The 11587-nt window shown below is 51.3% G+C and overlaps 1 protein-coding gene across 1 annotated transcript in view; it reads left to right on the forward strand.

Moving 5' to 3' along the window:
- LOC107107484 (H-2 class II histocompatibility antigen, E-S beta chain-like) overlaps window positions 1–8106 on the forward strand; it is a 25446-nt gene extending 17340 nt beyond the window's left edge. Inside the window, exons 3-6 of the mRNA XM_015407791.1 lie at window positions 3319–3600; window positions 5681–5802; window positions 6667–6690; window positions 7993–8106. Coding sequence (XP_015263277.1) covers window positions 3319–3600; window positions 5681–5802; window positions 6667–6690; window positions 7993–8106 — 542 coding nt within the window. The remainder of the gene's footprint in view (window positions 1–3318; window positions 3601–5680; window positions 5803–6666; window positions 6691–7992) is intronic.
- Window positions 8107–11587: the final 3481 nt, after the last annotated feature.

An 11587-nucleotide genomic window follows, 5' to 3' on the forward strand; every position in this document is an offset into this window, starting at 1 on the left:
GACTGGAGGTGCAAGCCTCCGGCTGCCGGGTCCGTTTCCACCCCCCCCACTCCAGGACCGGAGACAGGAGGCAGAAGCCTCCGGTCGCCCACTCCCTTCCCCTCCCCCACCACCCACTCCCAACAGGCACTGAGGGGATTGTAGGGTTGCCAGCTCTAAGGAGGGAAATACCTGGAGGTTTGGGGGGTGGATTCTGTAGAGGGCAGCATTGGGCGGGGGGGGGGGGCGGAAGGACTCAGCAGGTATAATGTCATAGGGTCTACCCTCCTAAAGCAGTCATTTTCTCTAGGGGAACTGATCTCTGTCATCTGGAGATCAATTGTAGCAGTGGGAGATCTCCAGGTCCCACCTGGAGATTGGCAACCCTAGGGGGAAGTCAGCTGCACAGCAGGGGGTTGAAGAGAATGGTTTGATGGCTGCTGGGCCAAGATTGGCAACAATAGTTCCCCAGGAGCCCCATCGTAAATGCACCAAACAATTCCTCAAGATTTTCCAAAACACTTCTCTGTTTTGGGCTCCTGGGGAACTTTGAAGTAGCACCAAAGCTTTAAGATCTCTCCAGCTGTCACCTGGAGACTGGCAACAGCTTGTCTGGAGTGTGGGCAGCATGGCATTGTATCTGTCTGAGGTCCCCCTCTTCCTCCTCCTCCTCAGATCCCACCCTCAGCAGGCTTCATCCCTAAAATATCCTGGAAGTTTCCAACCTGGAGTTGGCAACCCTATCTGCCTGTCTGTCTTAAGTTTTACAACCCCCCCCCACACACACACACACAGCCTCTGCCTAGGGAGCAGCTGACATCATTCTCCTCTCCAAACTGAAAATTCCAACTGCCTTGCGGGGGGGGGGGTGAGTTTGTTTGAGGTGTGGAATGGAGTGTAGTCCAATCAGCTTCCATATGTAAATGACCTTGGAACGCTGGCCGGGACTGCACAAAGCAGCCAATGAACCCAGCCAGTGTCTTCCGAGTGGCAGTTTTTTCGGCCTAACACTAAAGGAGTGCATTTTAGAACTTTGGCACCCAAAACTCTTTTATTATAAGGGAGAGATAAGTTTAAATAGACATACCAAGATTTCATTTCATAAACCAATACATTTCAGGCAATTCATCCAGCTAATTAATTCTAAATACAGATATCAACACTTTCCCCCAATCGTTTACCAATGCACTAAAATCTTTTATAATCATTCTATCTCGCTAATCTCATCATATTACCAATTTATTTTCCCCCTACTCCATTAAACCTATATAATTATTTAAGCCAACCTTATTAACTTCCCTTATCTTCAGATACACCTTATAATCACCTCTAATTTCCCCTTAAAAAGGATTAAAAATAATAATAATAATAATCAATAAATAATCAACTCATATTCATAAGTAAATGCGTTTAAATACAAAATCCAATATTTCATTACATAAGCCAATACATTTCTGGTCAGTCATCCAGATAAATAGGTTTAAATAGAAACATCAATACTTCAGTTCATAAACCAATACAGTTCAGGTCAAACTTCCAGTTCAATCTATAAAGAGAGGGGAGGCATCTAGTTTTCTCTTTCAAATCTCTTTCTCTTTCTCTTGTACATTTGCCGTACTCTTTCCACAGTCCTGGGTCTGTTATTACTTTTAAACTTCCTTAGCCATTAGCGTTTTCCTTTTGGTCTTTTTATTTTTCCCTCGACCAGTTTTTAAACATTGATTATTTTCTCTTAAAGAACACAATTTAAGTCCAGGTTGCCTTCCTTTAAGTTCTACATCAGCTCTTAACAGTTCCACCTCATCATCCAATTTCTCTTCCTTAACACTATCCATATTATCTGTCCGTTCCTTCTCAAGAGTCTCCTCCACAGTGATATGCTCCACAGTAATATGCTCCTGCTTTTCCGTTCTCTCTGTTTCCATCTTTTAAACATTCTCCTTCCTTATTTCCAAACATGCTTCTTGACAACCTCTCCACACCGCCTCTTTTATCTCTCTAATGAATTTCTCCATGTCTGTCTCACCACTTTCCAGCTCTTCCTCTCGTTCCTCCTCATTACTTTCCGTACACTCCATCTCTATCTCCTTCAACCTCCAAACAATACGTAAAGTCAGTGAATTTCCCCCCCCCCAAGTCTCCCATAGCTTCACCAAAACCAACACTATTCTCAGGGTCTCCTTTCTTCCCCCCACCAAAGTCTCTGATTGTACATCTGTCCTTTTTATTCCCCCGGCCATTTTACTTCACCTTTTTTGGACGCCAATATTTGAAGGACTCCGTTTTTTCCAGCTGTTTAAGCTTCTTCCCTCGTTTCCCTTTCCATAGTTTAGTCAAAGCTTCTTTTGTTTCTTTGTGCTGCTGCAGTTCTTTTGTTTGCAATAGTCCTGGTAATTAAAAACACGGGTGGCTGCATCTCTGGGAACATGGAAGCCATGTTCCTCTCCCATTCCTTCACCCGGCGTCGGGGCAGTCCCAGTCACCCCCCGCATTGCCAGCCGCGGGGGGGGGGCAGGAAAAAAAGCCCCCTGCTCCAGCCCCCTCCCCCGGGGGGCTGGTCGAGCTCTCCCGCGATTCGGGAGGCTCAAACAAAGGCAAAGGAGGGACGGGGGCTCAGAGTTTAACTGTTCCCATTCAACTCTTCACCTCTTGAGTCCTGTTTTAAGGGCTGCCCATCACAGATGTCCACAGGAATAAACAGCTTTAAAGGGGGATTAGATAGATTCCTGGAGGATAAGTCTATCAATGGCTAATAGCCATGGTGACTGAGGAGAACCTCCACATTCAGAGGCAGTCAACCTCTGCATCCCAGAGCCAGGAGACAACATCAGGGGAAGGCCTAGTTTGGCCTGTGTCACATTCATGATAGTCCTATGGGATAGGTACGTATGTCAGCAGCTATCGGTCCAAGAAAGATGTATATCTGCAGCAGCAGCAGCAACTGCAAGTCCCCCCCTATCAACAGGGCCTACCAGAGAGTTCACACTGACCCCGCAGGTCAGTTCTGGGAGGCTTCGGGCCTACTGTTATTAGAAAGAGAATACCGGCCTGGATGGAGGGGGGGGTCTGATCCGGCAAAGCAACTCTTAGTGTTTGGGGAGAAGGAGGGAGAGAGAGATGCCTTTGTGCGTTTGTGTCTACAGGTTTTATGCAGGGACTGGAAGGTGGATTAGTGGATTATCGGCTGTGCTGGCAGGTGAGAGAACCCAGGGGGGTTGTGTCTTTTGAAATATCGCGGCTACTGTAGATATGATAGCCTCTCCGTCTTCTTGCTCTGTAGGTGCTTTTCTGGTTCTCCCCTGTCTCTGAAGTTTCCCCCCTTTATTCTCCCTCCTCCAGATCAGCCCACAGTGAAGATCTCCCACACCAAGGCAGGCCCCCTGGCCCACCACAGCCTCCTGCTCTGCACCGCGACAGGATATTATCCCTCGGGGGTTCGTTTCAGGTGGCTGAAGAATGGGCAGGAGCAGACGGAAGGGGTGGGGTACGCCGACGAGGTCCACAACGGAGACTGGACCTTCCTGAACCAGGCGATGCTGGAGACGGTGCCCCAGCGGGGAGACCTCTACGCCTGCCAGGTGGAGCACAGCAGCCGGAAGGAGCCCTTCACCGTCCAGTGGGGTGAGAGACTCTGGAGGGATTCCCCGTTTCCCCAGTGGAGGGGAGTTCCAAGGTCCTCCGTCAGAGGCTTCCCAGGGAGGATTCTGGCTGGAAGGCCTGGTGTCAGATCACGTACTGATCCTGCAAAGATATTCTTACGTATTTGGCAAGGATGATGGGACCAAAACAGGAGGGCTAGGTTGGAGGCTAAAAAACTGTGAGCTAGCTCACACTAACTCAGCTTAGAGGGAACACTGCTCACATTACCCTGAAGACAGAAGAAAGTCTGAGTCCGGTGGCACCTTTGAGACCAACAAAGTTTCATTCACACAGTATAAGCTTTCGCGTGCCAGCTCACTTCGTCAGATACTTGCACATGAAAGCTTATATCGTGTGTGGCGAAATGGGGACCTGCCCTCAGCCCTGGGAGACTGAATAGCTTTTCTGTGGCTCGCAAGCCCCTGTTTTTGCCTGTCCACCCTGCCTGGTGGGACTATTTCCTTCCTCAGTTGCTGCCACCACTCACTGGTTTGACACCGTCTTCCTAGAGGGACAGTGAGACCCCTCTGGCTGATCCCCCAACCCGGGAAAGTGGATACGTCAATCTTTGGGCGCCCCCTGGAGAGTTGGCAACACTTCCTATTTGGGCCCGTTTGGGTTCCCTGGCCTCCCTTCAGCCTCTGGTAACGTGCTGAGCGGGGAGGACTATGTGGTCAAGGCACTACCAGGCTTTATAACGCCAAAAGATTTATTTAAACTATGTACAAGGTTAGGCACAGAAAAGAAGCACAGGCACAGCAACACAACCTGGGCAGAAAATAAATACGGTCTAAACGCAGTTCCTCCGCCCCCGACACACACACCCTCTCTGCCTCTGGGGTTGGTGGCTGCAGGCCAGGATTTGCTTTCCTCCTCCTCGTTGTTGTTGGAGAGAACCTCCAGCCCTTCACCGGACTGGCCACCAGTACTGCCAACCCTCCTGGCTGTCCACCTGTCAGGATCAACAGCATGCAAATCTCCGCATGGAGATTCCATGGAATCGTTATGCTTTATTAGATTACAGGTCTATTGCCAGTATACAAGAACATTGTTAGGAATGACTGTGGGACTGATGCATCACTACATATACCACGAGGCTACAAATGGCTAAGCAAATGAAATCCAAGCACGCGGGCAGGAATTCTCCCGGCGGGAGGTTACATCATGAACGGGTGACGCTCCGTGCCCCATGAGAGCAGAAATATTCACACCAGCAGTGGAATGCAAGCCCTCCCTCCTCCTCAAGGTTGTTCAGATAACTCAGTCTGGCAGCGCCAGTTTGCACGGTCTCATGATCACCTCCCGATAGCTAGTTACAGCAAGCAAGCAAAGCAAGCGAGCAGGCAAGCAAAGCAAGCGAGCAGGCAAGCAAAGGGCCTGGGAATGGCCCACAGGACCAAGTCTTTGGGGGAGGACCCCCCCCCCACGCTCCCTGGGTGGTGGTGCAAGACGTGAATGGGCCCCTCCTACATCCAGGACCACCTCTCCTGTTACATCCCCCCTCCCCAAGCACTCCCTTTGGTCATCATCCAGGGGCCTCTTCCAGGTTCCTGGCCGCAGGAAGGGTCAGTGAGCTGCCACCAGGGGAAGGGCCTTCTCCATTGCGGCCCCTGCCCTGTGGAATGCGCTCTCAGATGACACCCGGACCCTGCCAGACTTGTTTATTCTCCACAGGGCATGCAAGCCTGAATTGCTTAGGTTGGCCTTTGGAGGGCAATCCACACGTTCGGGCTGTTTTTGTTAGTGGTGTGGTGCTAGCCACATCTTTTAATTGCTTGACTTTTGAGTGTTAATGTTTTATATTTGTTCCTGACGTTTCTATGTTTACCCTATATATGTGGCTTTAATATAAGTCGCCATGAGACCTCCTGGGTGAGCAGCGACTAAAAAAATCTAACTAACAAACAAGCATGCGGACCTCACAGCCCAGCCTGGGACCTGCGATCTGTGAGATCTGACTGAGGTGTGGACCAACACCCCCCCCCCCGTGAAATCCTGAATCCGACAGACACAGCCTGACCCGGAGCCGTCTTTTCACACATGATTCCTTCTCTTTCCACAGAGCCGCAGTCATCGAACTCTGCCCAGAGCAAAGTGTGGACGGGGGCTCTGGGGGCTGTGCTGGGGGTGGTCTTTGGGGCCGCGGGAGTCTCCTTCTACCTGAGGACCAGGCGAGGTAAGGAGGTGGGAGTGGACGGCCGGTGAGAGAGGGACACGGCATGGAAGGCGCTGAAGGGGACTGCCCCCCCCGCAACCTCCCTCCCACCACCCAGGACTTTTCCAGCTTCCGTTCCCCACTGGGCATAGTGGTGGTCTTAAGGGTGTAGTGGTGGTCTTAAGGGTGTAGTGGTGGTCAGTAGTCTCTTCCTTCCCCGGGCAGTTCTAGTTTTGGTTCTGTGTACTAAGCGGGTCTCCTCCGATTAGATCAAGGCCTCTCCCCCCACCCCCAACCCAGTAAGAACAAGAAGTGTGCTTAATGGGTACAAAAGAGTGAACTGGGGTGGAATATATTGCGAAGTGCAGGACTCTTGTCGTTTTTTTAAAGAATTATCATAGAGGACCCAAAGACTGAGAAGGGGGTCCTTCTGCACATCTCCATGGGTCATCTTGAGGACTAGACGCCTGGTCTGGTTTGGCATTCGAGCTGGACTTCTGGGGCAGGCTCTTCCTGCAAATCTTATTCGTCTTATATTCTTGTTAAAAGGAGATGAGACAGATTCTTGGGGGATAAGTCTATCAGTGGCTACTGCCCGTGGTGACTGAGGGGAACCTCCACATTCAGAGGCAGTCGGCCTCTGAATCCCAGAGCCAGGAGGCAACATCAGGGGAAGGCCTCGGCCTCTCTGCCCTGATGGTTGGCCCTCCGGAGGAACTGGTTGGCCACTGTTGTATGAGTCAGGATGCTGGACTAGTTGGAGCCTCACTGGTCTGACCCAGCAGGGCTCTTCTGAAATTATTACGGGGTGGGGGAGTTCATAGTGCCGGAAAACCACAGAAATCAACACCCCTGAAAGGGCTTTGACTGTCTCTCTCTCTCTTTCTCCATAGCGGCCCCCACAGTACCTGCTGCAGGTAAGGCCGTCTGTACATCTCCTCCAATACCTTTGTTTTTAATCCTGCCTGGCATGAAGGAACTGGCCAAAGTTTGAAACTGGCTATGCGAAGACAGTGCGGCTTTGCATTTCTTGTGGGCATTCCCTGAACACTTCACGTACAGTATCTCTGTCTTCCTTCCAGCAGCCCTGTGAGGTAGGCCGGTCATGTGATCCCCCTGCCTCGTAGATGGAAGGTGTGGGTGAGAGACTGCCTCAAGGCTGCTTTGGGAGCTCAGGAAAGGGTTAAGGTTCAAACCAGCAGCTTCCTCTTTCCGCCATTTTAAGGTCAGGTTTAGGAGAGCTTGTGGACGGAGTTGTCCATCTCAGGATAGAAATCCATTTCCTCCATGTGGTCCTTCACCTCCTCCCCCTTCTTCAGCCAGGTGATGCTCACGGGGGGGCTGGGTGGGGGGGTGGGGGTCCCTGTGTTGTGATTAGTTGGGACAGTGGGTAGAAAGGAGGGGGGGAGAGGGATATACCATTGTTTGGCAGTAGGCAGAGGGGGAATCCTCCCTTAACTGTTTGAGCCATCAGTTGAGCAGACTGATGAAATCCAAAATGGCGTAGGGGTTAAAGTGTCAGACAGGGAGTGAGGAGACCCAGGTTCGAATCCCCGCTCCATCCTGGAAGCTCCCTGGGTGACCTTGGGCCGGCCACACACACTCTGAGCCTAGCCTGCCTCACAGGGTTGTTATGAGGATAAAATGGAGGGTGAGAGAAGAGAGCAGAAAGGTGCTTTGGATCCGCACTGGGGAGAAATGGGGGGATATAAAAATCTCTCCCATGGTGCATTGGGGGCCTTTCCCCAGCCAAGTAGAGGGAGGGCTTCTCATAACATTCCCCATGTACTCCACTGAGTCCCCCGCCTTCACCACCAAGGAATGGAAGCTGTTGAAACTCTGGCTGCATTCAAAGATGGTTGATATTGAGTAAATCTCATCCAGTGTGGCATTGGCTTTCACTGGGCCAGTCCCATCCGAGTCCGGGAGCCCCTGAGAGACCAAGAAGAATTTCACAGTCGAAGCTTTCGAGAGTCCAGGCTCCCTTCGCCAGAGACCTTCCTCACATTGGGTTTCTTCTTTTCTGTGCCAGCAGAGGGTGCTTTAATTGAAATGCGAAGGAAATAGTTTTGTGAAATGGAGGAGGCCCGTAACATTTCTGGCCTGGTGGGAGGTGGGTGGGAATCCCGCCAGACTGCCCAGTTGTGCTTTTTGTTTTGAGTCCTGTTTGTTTATCTTCTCCAGCCTCTAACACTCTTTACCACTCTTTTCTCTGACAGGGCTCATCAGTTAGTCCCAACGGCTCCAGGCCTCACATCTGGGAAACCGTCAGCAAATTTACTACTGATTCCGCCCCCTCCCCAGAGTTAATCTGCATCCGGGCAGCATTTTGACGGACTGTTGCTAAAACTGCTCTCGGGTTCTGCTGGGATGGCTGGGAAGTTCACGATTTGGCAGGATGACTGGAGGGACTGTTCCCAGTTTGCATTTTGTCGAATTGAGAAACAATACTTTACAGAGTGTTGTCTACGTGAGTCTCTCAGCTGAGCCCTTCAAGCCAAGGTCTGTGGAAGCCTCTTGGTTTAGAGTTTATCGCACCCTTCCTCCGAGGGGCTCCGAGGAGATTACAGGGTCATTATCTCCCCTCTCACCCTGTTTCCCCCCTACACAACAACCCTGTACGGTAGGGCTGACCTGACCCAGAGGTCCCAGGCTGGCCTGATCTTGTCAGACCTTGGAAGATAAGCAGGGTCAGCCTTGGCTAGTGTTTGGATGGGGGAACCCCCCCCCCCAGGAAGTCAGTCCAGGGTCGCTACGCAGAGCCAAGCAATGGCAATCCACCTCTGAATGCCTCCTGCCTTGAAAACTATTGGGTATGGCAAGATAAAAACACTCAGTATATATTGGGTTAAATGTCTGTTTTGTTGTTACAGGAAATCACATGCTTTTGTGTAAGCCAATGTTAGTTTAGGTCTGCCAGCCCGCAAAAAGCATCCCTGATCCAGGAGTTTGATTGGGAGCAAAGTGTCAAAGTGTTTGCATTTTATGGCTCCTCTTCCCGTCTTTGTTCTGTTCAAGAAGAAGCATGTAAGAGTAGCCATTGCAGCTCTTCTATTCTTGTCCTTGGTAGAGTAAGGATGTAGCTATTGGCTGTGTTGTTATTTTACTTCCCAGTTACCTTTCCCTATGCTAGAATGTAGTAAAACTTTTATATTTTAAACACACATGGACTCTGGGTCTGATTATTTTACTCTGCATTGCTAAACTGATTTTTAACTCTGCTGAATTTATATAAGAAACTCCAACAAAAACCCTTCTGGAGACTCCATAAGTCAGCTGCAACCTTACACATTACTCACCAATTTTGACATATTTCTTTGTTTCACTGTCCGTCACCCCCCCCCCAGAATTGAATCCAAACAAATGGTGACCATATAAAGCTTGCTATTCCTCTTTGGTTCTCACGTCTGTTAAAACATTTTCATTATGTGTCTGCTGATTTGCTGTTCATCCTCTATCTATATGTATGGACTGATAACATCCACTTCAATGTGTCTGAGGAAGTGTGTGAGCACCCGAAAAGCTATTACCTTGAATAAAACTTTTGTTGGTCTTAAAGTGGCCTCTGGACTCAAACTTTGTTCTGCTCTACTGGATTCCCTCTCTGAAAGGGGGGAAATGGTAGCAACTGGGGGGAGGGGGGCTTCAACCTTGCAAGGGGCTGGCAGTTTCTAGCCAGAGAGCTGCGAGGCATTTTTTGACCCTGTAACTGCCACGGTCCTCCTGAAGTTGGCGGCCAGTTTTGAATCAATTAGATTTGTATTCATAAGAACACAAGAGAAGCCATGTTGGTTTAGGCCAGTGACCCACCCAGTCCAATACTCTGTGTGACACTGTGTCCAAAACCCAGGTGCCACCCCCCAGAAGACACAGAGAGTGCCTTTTTAAAAAAAAGGTGCCAGAAACGGGAAATGAAGTTTTCAATCTGTATACTGGAAATGGATGAACTTTTAAACATTTTTAAAAGAATTTTGTTGAAGAGATTCTGGAATCCCATTCCAGAGCGTTCCCCCCAGGAACATCAGGAGAGGGGGTCAGACCAAGGCTCCCTCTAAGCTGTGGAGCCTTGTGAGCAAAAATCCTGCTTTGTGAGCTGCTGGCATGAAAGTCATGAGCGAGCGTTTGGGCTGCTGCATCAATCAGTTTGCTCTGGAGCCACATCTTTCCTGAGCTAAGACAAGAAATCTGTGAGCTGGAGGCTAAAAAACTGTGGTCCAGCTCACCCTAACTCAGCTTAGAGGGAACACTGGGCCAGACCAGGGAGGGTCTGTCTGGTCCAGTGTCCCCTCAATGGCCAGCCAGTTCCTCTGGAGGGGGGCCAAAAAGCAGGGCACGGAGGCCGAGGACTTCCCCTGAGGTTGCCTCCTGGCTCTGGGATTCAGAGGTTGACTGCCCCTGAAGGTGGAGGTTCCCCTCAGTCACCAGGGCTGGGAGCCACGGAGAGACTGATCCACTATAAACCTCTCTAACCCCCTTTTTAAAGCCGTCTGTTCCCCTGGCCATCACTACATCCTCTGGCAGCGAATCCCACCTTGGAACCACTCTCTGCGTAAAGAAGTCTTTCTGCTCCCTCGAGGCCTGGGGGCTGGGCAGGGGGGGGGCAGAAGGGGGCAGGATCGCCCCCTTTGCCCTGGGCAGTGGGGGCAGGAGAAAGAGGAGGCTGCCTATGGGAAAGGGGGGCATCCAGGAGCCCCATTGCCTCCCCGAGGTCTTCCTTGGGGCTCAACGGCCGGCATTCAGCCAGCCTCCGCTCCCTGGCCTACTCCCCACTTGGGTTCTTCTCGGTGCAAAGTACACGAATGGAGCCCAACCAAGCGACAGACGGGAGCGCCTCTCTCTGGCCCTGCTTTCCCACCCCTTATGGGAGGCAGTCTCCAAGGGCAGGCCCAGATCGTGGTCTTCCTGGCCTGATCGACTCCATTTGACTCCCCAGAGCTCCAGCCAGAGAGAGGCCCGCCTCTCCTCCTCCTCCTCCTCCTCCTCCTCTGGAGGGCACAAAAAGAGTTCCAGGGGGAGGTGAGGGGGGGCAGAAAAGGGGGCTCCCGGCAGACCGCGGGGCCGAAAGGGCAAGGGAGGCCCAGCCCGGCCTGAAATGGGGCTTTGTTCCTGTTATGTCTTCACTGCATTAATTCTCATGTAAAGGATTGTAAACTGGAACAATCCTATGAGCTTATGTATGTATAATTGTGTCCAATCAGAAAGCAGGAGTGTAATGTATCAGGACCCAACCACATGGTCAGCTTGGGCACCACGTGGTCCAGCACAAGCGTCAACAATGGACGATAGGGATCCTAGCCACACCAATCAGAGGGCCTGTGGGACTCTCAGCCACTAGTTTGGACCTATTGGGAAGTGGGGGGGTGTTATGGGTGGTGGATTCACGGGGGTATAAGCCGGCCTGTGAGCCGGCTAAAGTTGTCTTGTTCTTCACTAAATAAAGTACGCGAAGCACAGGTATGCTAAGCTGAAATCACTCCTTCTGTCTGCCTACTTTTCAAGGAGAATGTTCAGGAGGGAACGAACCTGATTGGATGCTTGCCAACCTCCAGGTGGGGCCTGGAGACACCCCCCTACCCCCATTACAGCTGATCTCCAGGCGACCCAGATCAGCTCCCCTGGAGGAGAAAACGGCCGCTGTGAAGGGTACCCCCGTCTCTCCAACAGGGCCGAGCAACCGGGCTGCCCACTTAGAGGAGGCAGAGGAGATGGGGGGGGGCACTTTGGGGGCAACTGGCCTACGACAAAGGAGAGGGGGGAGTCTGGGACGGAGCTCTCTTATCTCCCCCCCCCCCCCTTCTTCCGTACCCCCGCCCC

Source organism: Gekko japonicus, unplaced genomic scaffold (assembly GCF_001447785.1).
Source record: "Gekko japonicus isolate JY-2015 unplaced genomic scaffold, Gekko_japonicus_V1.1 scaffold2857, whole genome shotgun sequence".
NCBI lineage: Eukaryota > Metazoa > Chordata > Lepidosauria > Squamata > Gekkonidae > Gekko > Gekko japonicus.